General features: G+C 37.8%; 1 protein-coding gene across 1 annotated transcript in view; it reads right to left on the bottom strand.

The window, feature by feature from the left end:
• Positions 1–10368: 10368 nt before the first annotated feature.
• Positions 10369–23315, bottom strand: part of LOC145673089 (uncharacterized) — a 35477-nt gene continuing 22530 nt past the window's right edge. The window contains exon 2 of the mRNA XM_081742443.1: positions 10369–22102. Coding sequence (XP_081598569.1) covers positions 13587–14873 — 1287 coding nt within the window. The 5' untranslated portion in view covers positions 14874–22102 and the 3' untranslated portion in view covers positions 10369–13586. The remainder of the gene's footprint in view (positions 22103–23315) is intronic.

Below are 23315 nucleotides of genomic sequence, written 5' to 3'. Positions count from 1 at the left end.
AAGAATTTAGTTTCTTTTAATTATCATAAATGCCTTCTTTATTATTAAATTTTATCCAATATTTTCTTTTCAACTAGTTTGCGAAACTCAGAGCTAGCTGCTTGTTTTCTTTTTAATTCATGTTCATAGTTAGCACACTAATCACTAAGGAAAACTTGTCAATAAAATTCGCCTCGCGTCTTTCGTAGCTCTAAGTTTAGTTATTTTTATCTTTTTTTTTTTTTAAGTTGAAGGGCGGTTTATAATTTTCCCCTCGATTTCCCTATTTTTTTTTCTAGTTTTACCTATGTTTCTTTGCACGGACATTGCTCCGATACGCACGTGCTTAGTGTGTTCGTTTACAAAAGCGGGACATTTTCCTGCCACTATAGAAAGTAAGAGTGCCCTGTATCAGAGAAATTTTAATTGACGTATGTGAGTGAGTATAGCTGTGATGAAGTCATAATTACTCAGTTTTTGCATCGTACATAGTTTCCTGATCCTCATTAATCTCTTCACCCCCAGTTCCTGAGTTCCAGTTCTAGTATTCTTTCTTGATGGGGGACTGATGTCTCATGTAGACTTATTAACTATAACATCAGCAATAAAGAAAGTAGGGTTTAATTTGCACTAATTTTAAAATATTACGTTAATTAAATAATAATAATAATAATACGGAGCGAGTTTAGGCTACTTGTTAGGATTCTTGCTTCGCAATTAGATAATACTGGGTTCGAATTCGGAGACCTGACTGAGGATTTTCCAGGGTTGTTTCTCAGTTATACTGGGCAAATGCTAGGTTAGTACCTTGATCTAAGGCTCTGGAGATCTTCCATTCCTTTTCCAATGTTGGTTTCATCTGTTGGTTACTACAGTGTAAAGTGGTCTCTTTGGATGTATCTGGTAACTTATAGTAAATAAATAATAACGACGTAATATATCTTCACGAAACGTGTGGGTTAATTTAACTACAGCCTTACAGTTCCAATAGATAGCTAAAGTTTTAATATCAATTTTCTGACTTTTAAATACTATTTTCATATTGTTTCAGCTTTCAATTTTCTCTTGTATGTTCCCACCGAGAATTGAACCTAAGATCACACGAACAAATGCGAATGTTAAATATTTTTGAACCCTTTAATATACAAAACACAAAACGCTTCAATGATACGATGCATGGATATGTTTTTTTAAAAAATGAAATCTGAGTTTTACGTCCCACGTTTATGCCGGTTAGGCTAAAGGAGACGGTGATGATGAGTAATGAATGAAATGGTGGAATGAAGAAAGTGGGAGGAAACCCACGCACACGGTGTTTGTCCACCACAAAGTTCACTTGGTGGGGGTTGGGATCGAACCCGGGACCCCAAGCACCAGAGGTGAACGCTCTACCACTGAGCCACCGCGGCCCCCAGAATATGTTTTGCTTATGTCCTGCAATGTATGATTAAAGAAACCTGGAGGGTGAAGAAAAAATAAAAGAAATCTCTTTTATATTTACTCCAACAAACTCCCGACCTCAGAAGGGCAAACAGAAGTTAGGTAATAAAGTCATACAACGAACACAACCATATCACTCTCCTGAAATTCTCGCGTGTATGTTTAAAAGTTTACTGTTGTTCCACGCCAACTAGTCTATATTTTTTGTTGTATATACCTTCGAAGTGAAAGATATTCATTATTACATTTGTTGATGGTTGGACTCTAGTGAGTCAGAAACTACTATTAATAAAGAGTTTGTTTTGTCCAGTATTCCTGCGATTAGGAGGGCCTTATCTAAAAGATATTTCATTTGTATATGATAAAACAAGAAAGTTTATTTTCAAAAGAATAAAATAAATATTTTCAATGTGACGCTAACACTACAGATGGTGATCAGAAAAATGGAAACACCTGTAGTTGGCAACACATCAGATGTATGGGTTGGCAGTGGTGTCGTGGCGCCCGCAGCGCCGGACCGCTGGTGGTGGTGTGTTAGGTCGGTCTCCATACTACGTCAAGCACAGTGGAACAGCAGTGTCCAGTTGCTGCAGCAGACAGAGGTAGTGTAAAATGGGAGACATCTCAGAATTTCAAAGAGGGCAAATTGTAGGTGCGCGGTTATGTGGAGTGAGTGTCACGGCAGTGGCTACTGTGTTAGGTGTGTCGCGTGGGACAGTGTCGAAGGTGATGACGGCCTACACAACACACGGGAAACCACATCGGGGAAGGGAACAGTGGGCGGAAGAAAATCATGAGTGACAGGTCACGCCGGGTATTAAAGCGCATAAAGCGCATAGTTACGCAGAACCGTCGTGCCACTGCGGAGCAAGTGACGGAGGAACTCAATCAGCACCTTCCTCACCCTGTTTCGACAATCACAGTCCACCGCGAATTACATGACATGAACTTACGGGGTCGTGTTGCACGGGCCAAACCGCTCATCAGGGACCATAACGCTTTCGCACGCCGAAAATGGTGCCGCGACCATGCAACTTGGACCGTTGAGAAATAGAAACGTGTGATATGGTCGGATGAGTCATCCTTCACCCTATTCCCAACCATGGGCCGTGTTTATGTGTGGAGAACGCCCAAAGAAGCTTATGATCTGCAGTGTCTCCGCTCAACTGTGAAACATGGTGACGGCTCTGTTATGCTGTGGGCCGCCATATCATGGTTTTCATTGGATCCTGTGGTCACACTTAGCGGACGAATCACTGCCAACGATTATGTCGCAATTTTAGGAGACAACTTGCATCCTATGATCCGGATGTTATTCCCGGACAATGACGCCATCTTCCAGGATGATAATGCACCCATTCACACAGCTGGCGTTGTTGCAGCGTGGTTTGAGGAACATCGGGATAAAGTTCAACACCTCCCCTGGCCCGCCCAATCCCCAGATCTCAACATGATTGAATATCTGTGGTCCGTCTTGGAAACACGGCTCCGGCGACGATTTCCACCTCCATCTTCTCTCACAGAACTGGTCGATGCCCTGCACGAGGAATGGTGTAAAATTCCTCTTTCTACCATTCACGACCTCTATGCCTCCATCCCACGTCGCATTAAGGCTGTTGTGAAGGCAAAAGGTGACCCGACACCATATTAATCTGGTAAGTTGCAATTTCGTTCAGGTGTTTCAATTTTTCTGATCACCAGGGGTGCCCATCCCCCCCAAAGCTGATGGCGCACTCCCCCCAAAACTAATAATCTCTTCCCTCCTCAAAACTCAAGTCCTCTAAAAACAATTGTCCAGTGTAGCAGTAGTTTTTATAGTACTAGTAATTGTTATTTTTGTTGTTGTTTTTATTTCCTGTAGTAGTATTATAGAATGCTTCTAGTAGTAGTAGGAGCAGTAGTAATTATAAAAATGACATTACTTTTATTAGTAGTCTTGGTAGTGTACAATACTAAATATGTTCTATAAGGATATTGAAGGGTATAAAAACTTCTACACACTGTGTATGGCACAGGTATTCTTTTTTTTACAATTAGTAGTATTATTTTTTTTCTTTACAAAATATTGATATAATTCCCTTGTACATGAAAAGTAAGACGCAAGTTACAAGTTATTGAGTTTGATACCAAAAGAAAATGTTATCCTCGAAATTAGCCTACAAAAAGAAGTGATATCCAACAAAAAACATTCCTGTAAAAGAGCCAAATACGAGTGGCCTTAAAAAGAATTGAAATCACAAAAATAGGCGCCAAGTTCTGGTGGACAACAGTTTTACAGACACTCACTGGCTCACTTCAAATTTAGATTTGAAACTTGGCTGTTGTCTGTATGCTTACCACTTGCTCACAATTATGTCAAACTACTTTATAATTTTCAACAGACAACATAGGCAAGTTTCAAATCTAAATTTGAAAGTGATTCCTTGAGTGTTTGTAACTGTTGTTCACCAGAACATGGCGCTCATTTTTGTGATTTCACTTCTTTTTAATTAAGTGGAAAATGTAATCGCACAAACAGAAAACTATACAAAATATTATCATTCATTCATTTATTATACATCATGTAGCAAAAGTGTCGTACATGGTATAAATAAGAAATAAATAAATGCTCCCAGCAGAAAATGGGTAAATTACCTACACAAAGCGATAAACCGACCAGCCCATCCTTTCATATAGCAACTTGCGCGATACTTCATTCATAGTTTCTAAGCAGGGGGAAGGGGGATTCATTCTCGAGATTAAAAAAAAAAAAAAAAATCGCATCGTTTTCCAATGTTATTCTGACGACAGCAAAATTACTTATTCGACATTAGAGTAAAATTCTTCCCCAATTTTTTTCTCGATGGCACAACTTGTGCCATTCATCCCTCCTGTGGGTGGCCCTTCTCTCTTAAAACGAACCAACCTTTTCTTTCATACGGCTACTTGCGCGGTATTTCATTCATCGAGTATCGAAGCAAGGGGTACGGGGTTCACCCCGGAAAATTTTTGAAAATTAGCTTCTCGAAATCGTGTTTTAATGCTATTCCGACAGTAAAATTGCTAGTTCGAAAGTTGAGTAAAATCCCCCCCAAAATTTTTCTCAATGGCGCAGCTTGCGCCATACATCCCCCCTGTGGGCGGCCCTGCTGATCACCATCTGTAAGTTTCGAAGAGGAGCTAAACAGAAGAATTTGTTACCATTTACATCAGTTTTCAGACAGGTTAATATACTCTGAAATGGGAAGAAGTCAAACTTGAAAACACTTCACTAAAGAGACTTCGACAGAAAGTGCAACATGTAAATATTGCAAGGTTAAAATAAAATAAAGAACAAAGGTAGCATAAACGTGTTATGGAAACATTTAAAAGCACAGCAACCTACTATATTAGTGAATCCGAAAAAAAATTTGACGAATTTTAGATATTCAATTTTATCATCACAATTTCAGATGTAGGTTTGGATACGAATCAAGATCTGAGAGCCGAATTTCGGATCCAGACCCAGATCCGAGTTTCGGATCCGGATCCGAAAATTTTTGGCCATTCCTAATATCGACACGTTCTCTATCGATCCAAACGATTTATGGTAAGGATTCCAAATCTTAAGAATAGATTTCATCTCAGCTTGAGTCTTCTATTAAAGTAAGAACTAGTACAACTTTCGGTTTCAATATTCACTCCTAAATATTAAAAATCGCGAGATAACGAGAAATCGTTTTAGATGAGAATTCAGCTTCCGATAAACGGGTTGCATGTCTCACACTATCACTCTATTCCTGCCGTAAGTTATAGATAGCCCTATATTTCCGGTTTCAATATTGAACCTACAGTAATTTAACAATGTAAAAAGAAACTCACATGTAAGAGAACAAGGTATAAATGTTTTCATGACTTTGCTTACTGCACCGAACACCAGTAAACCTTAGCCCAAACGGCTACCCAACTGAATAAGAGGTTCAGCCGAATAGTTAGTAGACAACGTTTGCTTCATCGTATGGACTTCAGAAGCCGATAACCCACGAGGTTACCACTTGTCATTATATGTCACTACGGTTAATGTTTTACACTGGCAACATAATGCCGTGACTGGACCATAAAAACGAGTAGCATGGTGCGATGCAGGGTTAGCAAAAACCATGTTAAAAAAAGTTGTTTAAACCCGGTATTTTTTGGGGTTTAAACCAGTTTGTCTGTTTAAATAATTTGCTGTATGTATTTATATCACATATGGAGAAAAATAAATTTGTTTCATCTTGGTGTTATTATGCAACAACCGGGTTATGCTGGAAGAGGTCACATAAGCTTAAAGCAGAATCAAACCGCTTCTTGAGTTACGAGAGAAATTGTCCTCCATTTGAACTCAAAACCGAGACTAGTTGGCCACAAATGCGATATGTCTGCCGACTCACTCATGAAGGACTCCTGGTAAAAATACGTTGTGCTGATCTTTAGATACTTGTTAATGTAACTGTCAAGAGTTATTTCAGAAGGACAAAAAAATAACCAGTTGCACAAGTGAAACCATTATACAGAATTACATATGGACAATTTCAAAATGCTGCAGAGTACAGAAGAATTAATTTAGTCCAAGTTAGTTCATTACGACTTTTATTGGTCCAAGTTAAAGAAATACAACAACAAGAAGAAGAAATAGACTTAATTTGCATATCAGTAAGAAAAGTGAATAAAGATATGAATTATTTGAGTCCACTCTGGCTCTGACCCATTTATACATAAATAAATACCAGATACTTCTGATTTCAATAAATGCCTCTCGTGGGATTTGTATGAACCCTCCTCCCCCCAAAAAACTACAGCAGTTCGATGTATTTTATCAATAGTAAACATTATTAAAACGAAACAATATTTAGAATTTTTCTTTGATTGAAATTGCATAACAATAATAACAAACTATATAAAAATCACAAAAGAAACGTTCATAAACTTATAAAAAAAAGTTGCTTTTGTAGTATAATCTCTCTGAGTAATGAATGGGAAATTTAGGTCTGGATATAATACGAATAATATACGGGAGTGAAACGTGATAACCCATAAATGTATGTTCATCAAGATTTTACGAACACTTACACTTCTACGAACATTTTTCTTTCTTTTTTTTCTTTTTTTTTTTGTTTGAACGTTTTTTTTTAAACAGCTGTTTTAAACCAGCCAACTCTGGTGCGATGAGTCTCGATTTCAATCTCATCACACCGATAGTGACCTATAATTTGGTGCCAGCCCAACGAAATCATGTCAGGTTGGAATTCTACAAGATAACGGAGACTCCATGTTGATTTAGTGTGTTTTTCTGTAAGCAATGTTTTGGACCTTTTGGTACCTACTATTCACCCGTATTGCATCGAAGTACGAAGATCACTACAGTCAACTACATCTTTATTTCTGTCATACGAGTGGAAATGGAATATACCAGCAGGACAACCAGCCCCGTAACAGATCCCGGTTGGCCACCATCTGTTTGGAGGAGCATTCAACTTCTTCCTGTTGAAACAACCGAGAAGCCCGGATTTCAATCTCATTGTACATCTCAGAGACTTATGCTATGGATATTCCCGGTAGTATGTGAAACGAGTGGAAATTCAACTCAAAAGTTGTAATTTCAACAGTAATAATAAGAAATGAAATATATTTTTCTTCTTTCTTTGTCAGTAACACATTGAGATGTTTGAATTGTGGAATTATCCAAAGAGCAATTTGTCAGCGGAGCGATTTGTCACAAATCACTCATTTCGATTAATTGTTAAACAATTTGATTAAATGTTCAATGTAAAAAATAACGAGCCACTGTGATGCTATGGCTCATTTCGACACAAAAACTGCACACTTTTCCGAAGACAGTTGCACGGTAGGAGCTATTTGTGAATTCTCTACACAGTTCCTTCACGTCCAGTGAGTCAAGCCTGTCTGGGTATGCATTAAGAACTGCAAAATGGTTCAGTCTTGCTTGGGACATTGTGGACCTCAGATATGTTTTGAGACGCCGCAACATTGAGAAACTTCTCTCGGCAGTTGCGATGTCGCCGGGGTGACAAGCAGGAGACGAAGGACTTTCAACACTTCAGGAAACAACTCTTTTTGTTTCTTTACAGTTTCTTGAAGTTCTCAAGCAGGTCTCTCAGATTTTTTGAAGTGGGAATAGTGATGAGTAACTGTTACATTTGTAGTTGTAGTCGGTCCGGATTGACATGGTATTCTTTTAAAATGTCACTAATGTCTTGAGAAAAGTTACCTTTCAGAATTACATCCTCTATTGCACGATATTTTTTCAGTTCAGGCTGATGGAATCGACTCAATTTTGCAAATTATATTGTCCAAACATTCATAATAGGTTGCGCGTAATTTCTCTTCTGCGGTGTTGAATTGGTAATTTTTCGCGGATGTCTGCGAGTGTTCTAGTCTTTTCGGGGTCTGTTTCCTGCGCGGTAGCTGAGGAGATCCTTGTTTGTTCTATCGAAAGTCTCCCTATACAATCAGAGGCGACAAAAGGAATAATTAATATATCTACAGCGCCCTTGGTGCAATATTATATCCTTTTTTGTTCTATCCAAGGCGCCCTTATACAATCAGGGGCGACAAAAGGAATAATTAATATATCTACAGCGCCCCTATACAACCAGGGGCGATATAAGGAATAATTAATATATCTACAGCGCCCTTGGTACAATATTATTTCTTTTTTATTCTACCGAAGGCGCCCCTATACAGTCAGGGGCGACAAAAGGAATAATTAGTATATTTACAATGCTCCGTCATTGTAACATTATTTCCTTTTTTATTCTATCGAAGCATTATGTCGCCCGTACATACTGAGGGGCGACAAAGGATTAAGAAAATGTTTATATCACTGCTTGACTGTCATATAGGTAATTTTTATTTCTTTATTTTATTGCATCAAAGGTGCCCTAGACAATCAACACAAAAGGAACAGAAAAAGTGTCCATTAGTTATAATAATACAAAGCACTGCACTCTATATTTTGTCGAAGATTTGGCAGTGCATACAAAATACTGCTTTTGTACATAAACTTTTTATTCTTGAATCGGCTTTAGAAAAGGCAAAGTAATCATTAGGCGCCCCCAATAACTTCTACCAGAACTGGGGGGCCAATGCCCCCCGTCTTGTTACGCCACTGCCCCTCTCATTTTGGCCTGAACTCCATTTATAGCCCCACTTCTTACAGCTGCGCCATCATAGTTTTGGCCAATAAGTTTACTTACTTGTTTTAAGATTTGATTAATCTCAGAAAGTATGCATTCAACAATGGAGTCGGCATTTTGGCCATTTGGATTAAAAAAGCAATCTTTCCACAGGAACACCTTCTGCAGTACAGTACCTTAAGACAATAACAAGCTGAAACATATGCAATGTCAGTTGTTTCGTCAGCCATGAAAGAAACATATTCGGCAGCTTTAATTTCTTCTATCATATTTTCCCTGGCGACTTCTAGCATACATTGAAGTAACTCATATTGGAATTAATTAATCATAAAATTCGTGATTCAATTCTCATGACTAATGAAGCGAACTACTTCTTAAAATGGTGTGAACACGCAAAACTTCAGATATTGGGCACCTGAGAATCCATGCGAGTTTCTTTAGAAGCCACTCCACAGTGAAAAACTTGTTATGTAGTGTGGGGGTTATAGGTGTTGTCGGGCCGTACTTTTTTGAGGATGAACATAAGTGAACTGTTACAGTGACGGCGGACAGATAAACATGTTGAAAAATTTCCTGCTCCCACAGCTACGTCAGAAAAAGGTGAATATAGGGCCTGTGTGGTTTCAACAAGATGGTGCAACCAGCCCACAAAGCACGACAATCGATGGCACCTCTCAGGGCCATGTTTCCTGGAAAAGTGATATCCAGATTTAGGGATATTCCATGCCTCCCAGATCCCCGGACTTGACTGTCCCTGGCTTTTTCTTGTGGGGGCATTTAAAGGTCAGAGTGTTTAGACATCGGTTGCATACACTGGAAGAACTGAAACACAGGATTCAGGAGGAAATATCCGCCATCACTCCAGATCTCTTACACAGAGTAATGGCTAGTTTCTGTAAACGTCTGACCCGTTGCATTCAGAAGGGTGGAGGACACTTATGTGATGTGATGTTCAAAAAATAACACCTCACCAAAAATCCAACTGAGTGTTGTAATTATTGATAGGCATTACATTCATGTGTTTTATTTCAACATAAAATAGGGAAACCGAAAATGGACCACCCTTTTACTTTTAAAAAAAAATGAATAATGAATAAGTTAATGTCTGTTGTGTTTTGTATGATGTTCCCTTTCCTTGAGATTACATGCTATGTTGAATGTATCACTGACTAGTGACACCGAACCTACTGGGCCCGTATGGGCTCGTCATCAACAGTCACTGACACACTCACCAAGCCAATCATCTACGGAAAATAGAACTCAAATCTGGCCCGAAATATAAAGCTTCCAAACTCTCTTCCCTCTCGACTCACAGTCCGGTATCCAGGCCTGCAGTTCATCATCCACATCCCATCCGGAAATAGGTTGTGAACCACGACTACAGACACAGGACATCGACCTACGAGTGGAGCTGGCAATGAGCACAATGAAGATCTTGATGTTGTCTGTAAAAGCCCTATCTGAATTAAAAAAAAAATCTTACAAATCTCGAAAAAAAAAAAAACAGAATTTTGCAACAAAAAAAAAAAATCCAAACTGAGATTTTGATTTAAACGGATAAAATGAGAAAATTTCTACAGATTCGGTTGTTTTCAACCCCGGTCACACTAAGGAAGTCTCTTCCCTGGATTCACAGCTATTTCATCTCCCCAGTAAACTTATTATGTACGTACTGCTCTTTGCGTTGATCATGCTTCGCATGCATACCAAAACATCAACTCCATATTTCTACTACTTCTTAAAACTACAAGATAATTATATTCTGTATTCGAAAAGAAAGATGTTTTCACGGCTAATAAGTTTTATTCGAAAATCTTCATGAAAGTAGTGTTGGACAAAATATTTGATAACAGAAAAATCTTTACACTAAACTGACATACCCATCTAAGAAAATAATATGATCAATTTCTATATCTTTCAGAGCCAAAACATTATTTACTTTTGCACATATATTCCCAAAATATTCATATTCATTTAATATTCTTCATTTTCAGAACATTTACATTGAATCGACACGCAAAACAAATGAAAAGACACAATATAAATACATTACACTATTGAAAATAATACTTCACTGCATAATGTTGTGGTTAGCTACTTTCACTTTTCTTTATTTATTCTTTGGTGCTTAAACTTCTCTGTGCATAGAGATTGTGGCCGGCATAGAGGATTTACGCTCTTCGCTACCTCTCTTACAGCTCGGACCCACTGGACAATCTAGCACAGGTAAACACTCACACAACATATTGCCATAACTTAAACCTAAATCCCTATTCTAACTACACTAACTTAACCTAAACAAGAATATATAAAAAAAATAAAATCACACATATATTTCATGAAGCACCATCCTTATTTTATATTTATATTTTTTGTTTTTGTTTCGCTACCACATTCAGACCGAAGACGCAGTGGTTACTTGCATTAGTGTCGCTCTGAAATTTCTAAGTTTCTTAGTAAAGAAGGAAAAGGTATTTATTAGTAATTATTAAAAAAAAAAAACTGAAATTTCTAAAACTTGATGGTATCAGATTAAAATGTTACGAAGGTTTAGCCTATTGTCGAAAGTTTTCAGTTACCAGTACGCAAACTTCATGTACCCTTGCACTTAACTGTAGCCGTGACTCTAACACTTACTTCCAAAATCAACGTTTAGAATTATTTTGTTTCAAAACCAAAGAAACATGTCAAAATAAACAAAACTTAATTTCGAGCAGTGTTACCAAAAAAAAAAAAAAAAATAATAATTTCAAGATTTCAGGGAATCTAAACATCTTTTCTTCACTGGGGGAAAATGTGTGTGTGGTACACACATTTTCTTGAGGTTACAACAATCGCTCTGTGCTGAGATAATCTAGCTTTCTTTCCCCCCCTCATTGAATGAAATCACGATGTCACATTGACCGAATCTGCATGTGTGCGGCGTTGAGGGAAACTTTATGCACTTAACACATCATGTTATGAATTTCACACATGCACCAGAAAATATAATCACACATGCTTGTTTTCTCGAGACAAGGAACTTTGAAGATGCCAAATACCTGGATTGGAATTTCACTTTCACTGGTTCCTACTTACGTGAGTTTCATTCCTTTGACAGAGACTAAACGGATATATTAAAAAAAAGGTTTTTCTGATGAATTACTCCACTAGAGTCTCCTGGGAGACTCTCAACTTGTGGTCCCAAAAATAATTTCGGATACTAACTACTGTAGCACCGATCTAAAAAGCCATTGAGCGTCACTCAACCTCTTCTTCTTCGATGCCTGCACAACGACTCAATATTTACTCTCCGTCACCGTCTCCTCCGGCTTCTCCTACGTTCTCTCGCTGACCGAGAACGTAAAATTTGCCAATGAGCTCATTCCGTAACAATAAGCATATCCCATACTAGTATCCTTTATGCAAGACGAAAATCACTTCACAGTTTAGAATATTACTGATTTAATAATTTTGTTAAAACACCAAACACAGCACGTTTATCTCTGCTAACAACTTCTAACACTAGCCAAAACGAAGAATTTATCACAGTTTTAAAGTAACAACAAATTATTCCACAATTTCTACAGACGCCGAACACTGCACGTCTGTCTCCTGAAATGGCTGACGCCGTAAGACAAAGAAATACATGAAGATGATCCCTAATTGGAAGATAATCGTGACGTAACTATCGGATGATAGGCTTCTGTGCGAAGATCAAAGAAAACCGAAATCTCAGCCGCAGCTGTGATTGTGGATTATCCAATCGAATAATTTACTTCGAAAACAAAGAGATGCACCAAGAAGAAATTATGGCTGACTTTCTTAATTTGGAATTTTGAAGAAGATTTTACGAAATAAAATTTTTAGTTTTCTTGTGAGGATTCCCTATGCCGAAATATGAATAAAAATAAACTGAGAATCATTAAAAAGGCTGGAATATACACTTATTTGTCTAAAATAATGATATATTCTTGGATAAATACGTAAAATATACAAAATATAATTAATAATCATGTAATCTTCATGCAATATTCATTGAAACGATTTACTTTACTAAAATTACACAAAATTTTCGACCTACGTTTTTCCTACTATAAAAGAAAACAGTTTTCTTACATTCTAAATAAAATTAAAATTTCCCTTCCAATATACAAGGTGCTCAAAAGCACCGGGCCATGTTACGTTATGCTGAGCATAAGGTAACATCCTCCGGGAGCTTTGGAAAAAAAAAATCTGAACTTATGAGTTCTTCTTAAGTTTTTTTTTGTTACTACAAAAATTACTGGAGATTATACAAGACAAAACATTTTTTTATTCTCGATTCTAATCACAATTATACATAAACCCTATATAATATAATATCCTAACCTAACCTTAACCTAATAACTAAGTTTTTCTCCTTTTTTTTCATCCTTCTAATAATTCCTTTCTTTTCTCTTCGGAACAACGAAACAATTTTAGATTGTCAAAACTCTGAACTCCTATGCTTTCTCCCTTCAGAGTTTGCAATCTCGCTGAATTTCGAGTTAGAGATACCACTTTGTAAGGTCCGACGTAGGTATGCATAAACTTAGCGAATACCTTTTTTGGTATCGACGACACATGGTGAGTTTTCACCATCACCAAAGAACCTTCTGTGACGATGTCATGTTGTTTCCGCAGCTAGCTTTCTTTCTTCGGTTCTGCTGCCGGAATAGAAACTACAAATTTCTTGTCTTCCTTTACTTGCACCGTCTCTTTGGGCCAAATGAAGTTTTCTTTGAAGCTCTTGGATGCTGAATACGATAAGAAACGCTCCGCTGGAGTACATCCGAGAGCATCACACCAAGAGTGATTGCACAAATCTTGGGCGGCTTTTAGAAAATTACTCCCGATTTTCGGAATCTGCCAAAACATTGAATTTTGAATTTGGAGGGTTGATATCAAAATCGAACGAGGTTGTTACCAAATTGGGATTTTGACTACTCGCTAACCGATCTTGTTCTTTCTGGGGAGTTGAGGAATCCACATCGCAGTCCACACTCTCCCCTAATAAGGGCTGCGGTATGCATTTCCCAAACTATTCCCGTTCGTTTCCGGTGGCTGAGCCATCGTAGGTACGAATGTCGTATATTGCGGAGGCCATCCAGTGGACATCGCCACGTTCACTCCTGGGGAAGAAGTGGACGTGGGAGCCGCCACTCCCCCTCCAGGAAGTAAATTCGGCGCGTATCCCGGATAGGCTTGCGCTCCTGCTGAGTTCATCGCGTTTGGCGCGCATGTCTGAGATGTACCCCGCGGATACCCGTAACTCATCGCTGCTGGATAGTAGCGTTGGTTGTACCCATACGGAGCATTCCGATTTCCATTACCATCTCTTACCCAATTCGGTCTTCCTTGATTGGGCCAAGGTCTTCGAGACTGAAAGTTCCTTCTTCGACCCCTGTTTCCAGAAAATCGGTCATCTCCTCCTTTGCCATTGGAATTTCCTTCCTTCCTCTTGCCTTCGTCTTCCTCCGTCTGAGACGAAGTATCTTTGGTGGTTTGTTTTCCTGACTTTTCGGCCTTTTTGACGACTTTCGCCTGACGCACCTGAAAGCGTCTAAACTTCTTGTCAGTGACCGGTTCACTCGGCTCCGGATGTCCCTCTATCTCGGCTATTTTGACCATAAGGTGTTGAATGTTTTTCGGCTCAACAGCCCTCAACAACTTGGCATCACCAGCTGGTAAACAATCCAAGACTATCTCAATAAGTTCGGTTTCATCCGGGTGTTGTGCCACCGCATAATATTCTGCTACAATTTTCCATGCAAAGTCCGTCAATCGGTTGTACTTCGCTCGATCATACTTCATTCCTTGAATGAACTTCTTTTGCAACCTTTCCATCCTGGCCGAAAAATAGTGTTCCCGGAACAGACGCACAAAATCCGCATAACTATTGATGTCTTGACACACAGTCTGAAACCACGTCTTGGCCCCAGCTGTTAAGCAACAAGGTACCAAGGTTAGACGTTCGTGTTCTGATGCCGAAATTACCTTAAAAGTTTGTTCTAAATTTTCTAAGAATGATCTAGCCAAACCGTATTCACCAGAGAATGTAGGTAAATGATTTAGTTCAGAAAGTCTTAAATTTAGAGTTCGTTTACCAAAGCCTTCCTCGCTTTTACTGTGGTTCACGGGAGAATTGTGGCCAACGACGGGGCTCTTTGCACCCGAGTGATTTTGACCGAAAATAGAATAGTGTTGGTAATTTTGTCCGGAAGTTAAATTGTCTGGCATCGATACCACCGCGTGACCACACATTCCCTCCTGAACTCCAGCACACGAAGGAGTCATGTCTGCTACTTTACTAGAGGACACCACATGGTTCAACCGATAACTAGTATTGGAAGATCCTGACACCTGAGGTGAAACTAACAATGGATTCGACCTCCTGGACAACGCCTGACAACCTATTGTCTCAACACAGGATGCACGCAACTTGCTTAACTTCAATGTATGTGAGGATAATTCAAAGGGAAGGACATTTGTGCCGTGAATGTTGGTCGGCTGACAGACAGAGACAGTCACCGTGGGAATAGTACGAGTCTCCCCAACTGAAGAGACCGGTACATCCACGTGGATGTCTGACTCGGTCCCGTCAGACTCGATTCCATCACCGACAACAAAGTCTCGCGATCGTTTACGTCCACACCGTTTGTCTTTTCTTTGGTTTTGTTTCTCTTCCAACGTCTGAATCCTGGCTTCAAGTGCCTGACACGACCTTTGGGTACTTAGTTCGAGATGTGAGAACTCCTTAGTCAAGTCATCACATCGTCGATTCTGCGCCTCAACCGATAACCGGAGACCTTCCTCAACGGCATCTACCCACGCGTCTATTTTAGTCTGATAGTTCCCAACAGAGGTATATAAATCGCGAACTTCCGACCTAACAGCCTCTACGTCTTCGTTTACATGGGCTACCTTTTCATTAATCGTTTGCAACAATTCAAATTTGACATTGTCCAATTTCTGATTCCTGCCTGAAAGTTACTATTAATATCCTGGAATTTACTATCGACTTTTTCAAACTTTTCGTTCAGCGTTACAGTTAAAGTTTGACTGAAGCGTTCCATCATGGCTGCAAAGTCAGTTAATTGTACATTGGAACCGGAAGCTACGTTTCCTCCACTTCCTTCCTCCTTGTCAGAATCGTTCGGGCTACCCCGCGTTACACGTTCACCTTCCTCACTATCGGTTTCCGATGATTTCGGAAGTGGCAACACTGTCACCTGTTTCGCCAGGCAAGGCTTACATAGCCACGGCTCACTACTCTTGTCTAATTCCTGAACTTGTTCCTCCGACAAACCATAACATTGGGCATGTACCCATCTAAAACAACTGTCACAATATACACTGAACCCTGCAATTTCGTCATTACAGCATATATATTCGTTCGGATGGCGAGATTCGTTACTCGATCTGCTACCCACAGACATTTTCACTTTCATTAAGTTTGTTACCCACAACATCACGCACATACAGATCCAGAAGTGACCATGATTCATTCAATGCAGCGATTGTCATAATGATCCCCATTACAAATACTCTGCTGTGATTGTCTGTTTTCCTTAGCGCTCGCGTAGGATTGAAACAACAGAAATCCTGGATAAGGGTCGCCAATTTTACTTTAAAAAAAAATGAATAATGAATAAGTTAATGTCTGTTGTGTTTTGTATGATGTTCCCTTTCCTTGAGATTACATGCTATGTTGAATGTATCAATGACTAGTGACACCGAACCTACTGGGCCCGTATGGGCTCGTCATCAACAGTCACTGACACACTCACCAAGCCAATCATCTACGGAAAATAGAACTCAAATCTGGCCCGAAATATAAAGCTTCCAAACTCTCTTCCCTCTCGACTCACAGTCCGGTATCCAGGCCTGCAGTTCATCATCCACATCCCATCCGGAAATAGGTTGTGAACCACGACTACAGACACAGGACATCGACCTACGAGTGGAGCTGGCAATGAGCACAATGAAGATCTTGATGTTGTCTGTAAAAGCCCTATCTGAATTTAAAAAAAATCTTACAAATCTCGAAAAAAAAAACAGAATTTTGCAACAAAAAAAAAATCCAAACTGAGATTTTGATTTAAACGGATAAAATGAGAAAATTTCTACAGATTCGGTTGTTTTCAACCCCGGTCACACTAAGGAAGTCTCTTCCCTGGATTCACAGCTATTTCATCTCCCCAGTAAACTTATTATGTACGTACTGCTCTTTGCGTTGATCATGCTTCGCATGCATACCAAAACATCAACTCCATATTTCTACTACTTCTTAAAACTACAAGATAATTATATTCTGTATTCGAAAAGAAAGATGTTTTCACGGCTAGTAAGTTTTATTCGAAAATCTTCATGAAAGTAGTGTTGGACAAAATATTTGATAACAGAAAAATCTTTACACTAAACTGACATACCCATCTAAGAAAATAATATGATCAATTTCTATATCTTTCAGAGCCAAAACATTATTTACTTTTGCACATATATTCCCAAAATATTTTATATTCATTTAATATTCTTCATTTTCAGAACATTTACATTGAATCGACACGCAAAACAAATGAAAAGACACAATATAAATACATTACACTATTGAAAATAATACTTCACTGCATAATGTTGTGGTTAGCTACTTTCACTTTTCTTTATTTATTCTTTGGTGCTTAAACTTCTCTGTGCATAGAGATTGTGGCCGGCATAGAGGATTTACGCTCTTCGCTACCTCTCTTACAGCTCGGACCCACTGGACAATCTAGCACAGGTAAACACTCACACAACATATTGCCATAACTTAAACCTAAATCCCTATTCTAACTACACTAACTTAACCTAAACAAGAATATATAAAAAAAATAAAATCACACATATATTTCATGAAGCACCATCCTTATTTTATATTTATATTTTTTGTTTTTGTTTCGATACCACATTCAGACCGAAGACGCAGTGGTTACTTGCATTAGTGTCGCTCTGAAATTTCTAAGTTTCTTAGTAAAGAAGGAAAAGGTATTTATTAGTAATTATTAAAAAAAAAAAAAACTGAAATTTCTAAAACTTGATGGGTATCAGATTAAAATGTTACGAAGGTTTAGCCTATTGTCGAAAGTTTTCAGTTACCAGTACGCAAACTTCATGTACCCTTGCACTTAACTGTAGCCGTGACTCTAACACTTACTTCCAAAATCAACGTTTAGAATTATTTTGTTTCAAAACCAAAGAAACATGTCAAAATAAACAAAACTTAATTTCGAGCAGTGTTACCAAAAAAAAAAAAAAATAATAATAATTTCAAGATTTCAGGGAATCTAAACATCTTTTCTTCACTGGGGGAAAATGTGTGTGTGGTACACACATTTTCTTGAGGTTACAACAATCGCTCTGTGCTGAGATAATCTAGCTTTCTTTCCCCCCCTCATTGAATGAAATCACGATGTCACATTGACCGAATCTGCATGTGTGCGGCGTTGAGGGAAACTTTATGCACTTAACACATCATGTTATGAATTTCACACATGCACCAGAAAATATAATCACACATGCTTGTTTTCTCGAGACAAGGAACTTTGAAGATGCCAAATACCTGGATTGGAATTTCACTTTCACTGGTTCCTACTTACGTGAGTTTCATTCCTTTGACAGAGACTAAACGGATATATTAAAAAAAAAGGTTTTTCTGATGAATTACTCCACTAGAGTCTCCTGGGAGACTCTCAACTTGTGGTCCCAAAAATAATTTCGGATACTAACTACTGTAGCACCGATCTAAAAAGCCATTGAGCGTCACTCAACCTCTTCTTCTTCGATGCCTGCACAACGACTCAATATTTACTCTCCGTCACCGTCTCCTCCGGCTTCTCCTACGTTCTCTCGCTGACCGAGAACGTAAAATTTGCCAATGAGCTCATTCCGTAACAATAAGCATATCCCATACTAGTATCCTTTATGCAAGACGAAAATCACTTCACAGTTTAGAATATTACTGGTTTAATAATTTTGTTAAAACACCAAACACAGCACGTTTATCTCTGCTAACAACTTCTAACACTAGCCAAAACGAAGAATTTATCACAGTTTTAAAGTAACAACAAATTATTCCACAATTTCTACAGACGCCGAACACTGCACGTCTGTCTCCTGAAATGGCTGACGCCGTAAGACAAAGAAATACATGAAGATGATCCCTAATTGGAAGATAATCGTGACGTAACTATCGGATGATAGGCTTCTGTGCGAAGATCAAAGAAAACCGAAATCTCAGCCGCAGCTGTGATTGTGGATTATCCAATCGAATAATTTACTTCGAAAACAAAGAGATGCACCAAGAAGAAATTATGGCTGACTTTCTTAATTTGGAATTTTGAAGAAGATTTTACGAAATAAAATTTTTAGTTTTCTTGTGAGGATTCCCTATGTCGAAATATGAATAAAAATAAACTGAGAATCATTAAAAAGGCTGGAATATACACTTATTTGTCTAAAATAATGATATATTCTTGGATAAATACGTAAAATATACAAAATATAATTAATAATCATGTAATCTTCATGTAATATTCATTGAAACGATTTACTTTACTAAAATTACACAAAATTTTCGACCTACGTTTTTCCTACTATAAAAGAAAACAGTTTTCTTACATTCTAAATAAAATTAAAATTTCCCTTCCAATATACAAGGTGCTCAAAAGCACCGGGCCATGTTACGTTATGCTGAGCATAAGGTAACAACCCTATATATATATATAATTGGTGAAAGTGTCATATCCAGTGTTGCATAAGTGATCAATGCTTTTTTATTTTTGTGCGCAGGTTCTAGTGCTTCTTTCCAATGTATACCGCAGCCAATGTGCAAATTCCAACCAAAAAATACCCAGTGGCTTATTTTTTTTATTTACGCCACGGGGGTGCAAAGTTCTACACGTGCTCCCAACACCACGAGCTGGCTGTAGACAACTTCAGACGACAACCAGAAAGAAGACGTCTTCAACCATCGTCAATGTCATCAAGTAACGAAAATTAATGAAGTCGGCAACATTTTTGGATACAAGGAGCCAACACACCCCAGAAAGGATCAATCTTCGCCGATTGATCATCATCTCCACTCTCTAGGACGTCTGGTCTCTGAGAGCTCCTTTATCCTTGTAACTCTCTAGGACGTCTGGTCTCTGAGAGCTCCTTTATCCTTGTAACTCTCTAGGACGTCTGGTCTCTGAGAGCTCCTTTATCCTTGTAACTCTCTAGGACGTCTGGTCTCTGAGAGCTCCTTTATCCTTGTAACTCTCTAGGACACCTGGTCTCTGAGAGCTCCTTTATCCTTATAACTCTCTAGGACGCTGGTCTCTGAGAGCTCCTTTATCCTTATAACTCTTTAGGACGCTGGTCTCTGAGAGCTGCTTTATCCTTATAACTCTCTAGGACGCTGGTCTCTGAGAGCTGCTTTATCCTTACAACTATTTAGGACGACGTCTGGTCTCTCAGAATTCCTTTGCTAGAACGCCTGATCTTTGAAAAATCACTACACACACTTCGTGGCCACAAGAGCCTTGGATCCTGTCACTCTAGGACGCTTGTTTCTGCGTTTCTACAAACTCATCAACAAACCAGCAAATATCTAAAGGAACTTAATATTGAACCGTAATTAGTTATTAGTGTCATAAAAGAATTTGTTTTTTTAAATAAAAGTTACTGGGAAAGTCCACAAAAATTCCCGTGTACCATTTTTAGCTCTGCCCTAAACAGACAGAATTTTACAATACATATACGAATAACACTCATCTACGTGAATAGTACCGATAACGGACACCAAACAATACAATACCTCAATCATACTTGCTGTGACCATGCACAACAACAACAATGTGTATTGAATCGATCGACACACGCCACTCACAAGAGTGGATGTTATTTGTAGTTCATCATTTAGTATGTTGAAACTGGATTCAGTTGACAAGGAGTCTATTCACACAGCTTCAAACGTCGTTAAAAATATATATATACTGCTCCATTATTTCTTTAGTTACGAGATGAATAAACTAATTAAATGTAAAAGAACTGACGGATGGAGTGTATGATATATGAACTTCAAATATCCGTTGTAAATTACCAACTTTCGTATTTCAAATTTTGGTAAAATGTCATGAAATTTATTTTTTGCTGCTAAGGATAAGTTTCAGGTCTAACTAAATGACGACTATTCTGTCTTCTAAATCACATTGGACTACTGAGTTTAGTTACCGAATAATGAAAATGCATGCAAGTCTAAACAAGGGATAATGGAAGGATGTGAAAAGGAATTCTGATAATAAAGATGATAAAAACTAAATGAGCACAATACTCAGAATTCTAATTCGAGATATCTCTAACAAATTTATAAGGTCTACTTTTAATATATAGGGACAGGAGTAAAATACCATTGGTGGAAACGGTAATTGAAGTATTACTTTTAACGTGCATATATCATTATAGATGACAATCAAAACCATGCGTTTGACAATAATTTTTCAATATATTATTTAATCATACAAATGTTACATTTTGACATTTTTGTGAACTCTTTAAATTTAAAAGAGTAAGATCTTAAATGTAAAAATGTACAATTGTATTAACAAACATCTGACAGTAATTTATCATTCAAAAAGTAAAGATCATCGTACTGCTTCTGAATTATTTCTTCCGTCGCAAAAAGATTGACTCTATAAATAATTCTATAAATTACAAACACGAACTAAATGCTACCTAAACTTGCTCTCATAAGTATGTTTTCCTGAAGGTTTTGCTAAACAAAATATAGTTATTTTTCCCCAATCCTCTTCTTATAGAGAGGAACCAAAGTACAGTGAGAGATTACGTCAAGCTTTCAGACGACACAAAATACAGAAGTACTACGATCAACATATTGAACATGGCTAAAGTCTCTTATTACATATCCACAGTGATGGGAATAAAAAGGCTGTTCTATTGTTTCCATACGAATAATAAATAGCACTACTGTTAAGCACGAGGAATTGAATCTGAAAATAACGGAACGAAAATCGAAACAATGTCCGACACTTATTGCTGCTGTAAATACTTAGCCACAATTCTGAATATTCACACAATTTATACCAAACGAGAATACCTAAGAGGACGAGAGAAAAGGACTCTCTCAATATATATATACACACACTGGTAACATTTTCATTTCCAGTCTATCTAATAAGATACTTGCTTACAAAAATACTCTTCTCCCCGAAAAGTACGGGTCAACTTCGATTCAAAGACACGCTAAGTGATACGTCTCTTCGTTGCGTTACAGAGGTCAATCATCACCACTACTTCACGGCACTCTGGGATCTTAAGAGTTCTTTCTTCTTACTAAGTGAAAACGAACATTCAATTTTTCAATTTTCTCTGTCTCGACTGAACTGTAAAATAATCCTGCCCATCCTCTAGATTCAGACTTTTTTTTTTTTTCTCCTCTCTCCAAGATTCAAAGAACTCTCCTTTCCCAAATTCCCAGATGTCAAATCCTGTAAAGAAAAAAATACGAATACCTTTTATCATATGTAATTTCGGACCTTTTATATCTATTGATAACATATTCACAGAAAACACTTAAAATAATACTATACATGAAGAAATCCTCAGAAAAATTAAAAATAATTACCTTCTACGAACTCAGCGGTGCAGCCTTATGCAGTTCACAAGAGTACATACACCACCAAGTACAGGGTAATGTGTATTTTTCTTAAGATATAATATTTAGAATAATATATTACTGTGTCATTTCTTTGCTTTCTTTTCTTTCTCGTAACGTATTAGTCACCATAAATTGTCTTTAAATTTTACATGTAGACACACTATCCACTTGTTTCCCCTTTCCTTATATACTTCCCATCATTACACCATGTTCCCAACAACGTTACGTGATGGGTGGTTGTGTGTGTAGTAGAAAGGAAAGAAGGACGAAAGAACTGCGGTCTCCTGACGTTCAAAAGAGGATTTGAACGTGCTGTGTTGGTAACTGTTAATGACTATTATCCCGCAACGTGATAGTTTAAACAGAATCAAAGAATAAACGTCTTTTATTACTCTAGTACTAAAGTACTCTAGTATAAACTAAGAACAGAATACTTATTCCACAATTCACTCTCTCAATCACTTATCTACATTTCTTATAGTGAAAATGAGCTGATGGGACAAACAAAATTACAACTTGTAACGAGGAAAATATGGAGATATACAACTCTTCTCTTGAGATTCTCATGTTAATGTAGGATGAAATTGCATTTCAATTTTTTCTTTTTTTTTTTTCCTTTTTTTAAAAAAAAATACAAACGCCGATAATTGTTCAGGTACGGGTATCATGCTCAAAATGAACTAAATGTTAATTAATTGATTACAAACAAATAAAATTCAACTGATTTTGAAATATGTGCCAACATGGCTATCTTAGCTTCAGTTATGAGGACAAGAAGGAAATTTCGAAAGTGAACTTCCTATTTCAACATTTGCTTTAAAGCATGAAAAACAGTCAAAGACGCGCACTGTTGTTTGCGGCAACGTATATTAGACCATAACACCACGTGTAATACAGCACAGTTTTTTTTTTTTCTTTCTTTCGTATCTTAGTTCGGCTCAAAGATTATATTTGATGTTCCGAAACACGATTCTGTCAGTGCATTTCAATTTGTAATGTACTCAACGAGGCAATACTGAAAAGGTGTTACGTGGTGATATGCT

This window comes from Thermobia domestica, chromosome 16 (assembly GCF_964235325.1).
Source record: "Thermobia domestica chromosome 16, izTheDome1.hap1.1, whole genome shotgun sequence".
Classification (NCBI taxonomy): domain Eukaryota; kingdom Metazoa; phylum Arthropoda; class Insecta; order Zygentoma; family Lepismatidae; genus Thermobia; species Thermobia domestica.
Note: the sequence above shows the minus strand (reverse complement) of the source record. Positions and strands in the feature narration are given on the sequence as shown.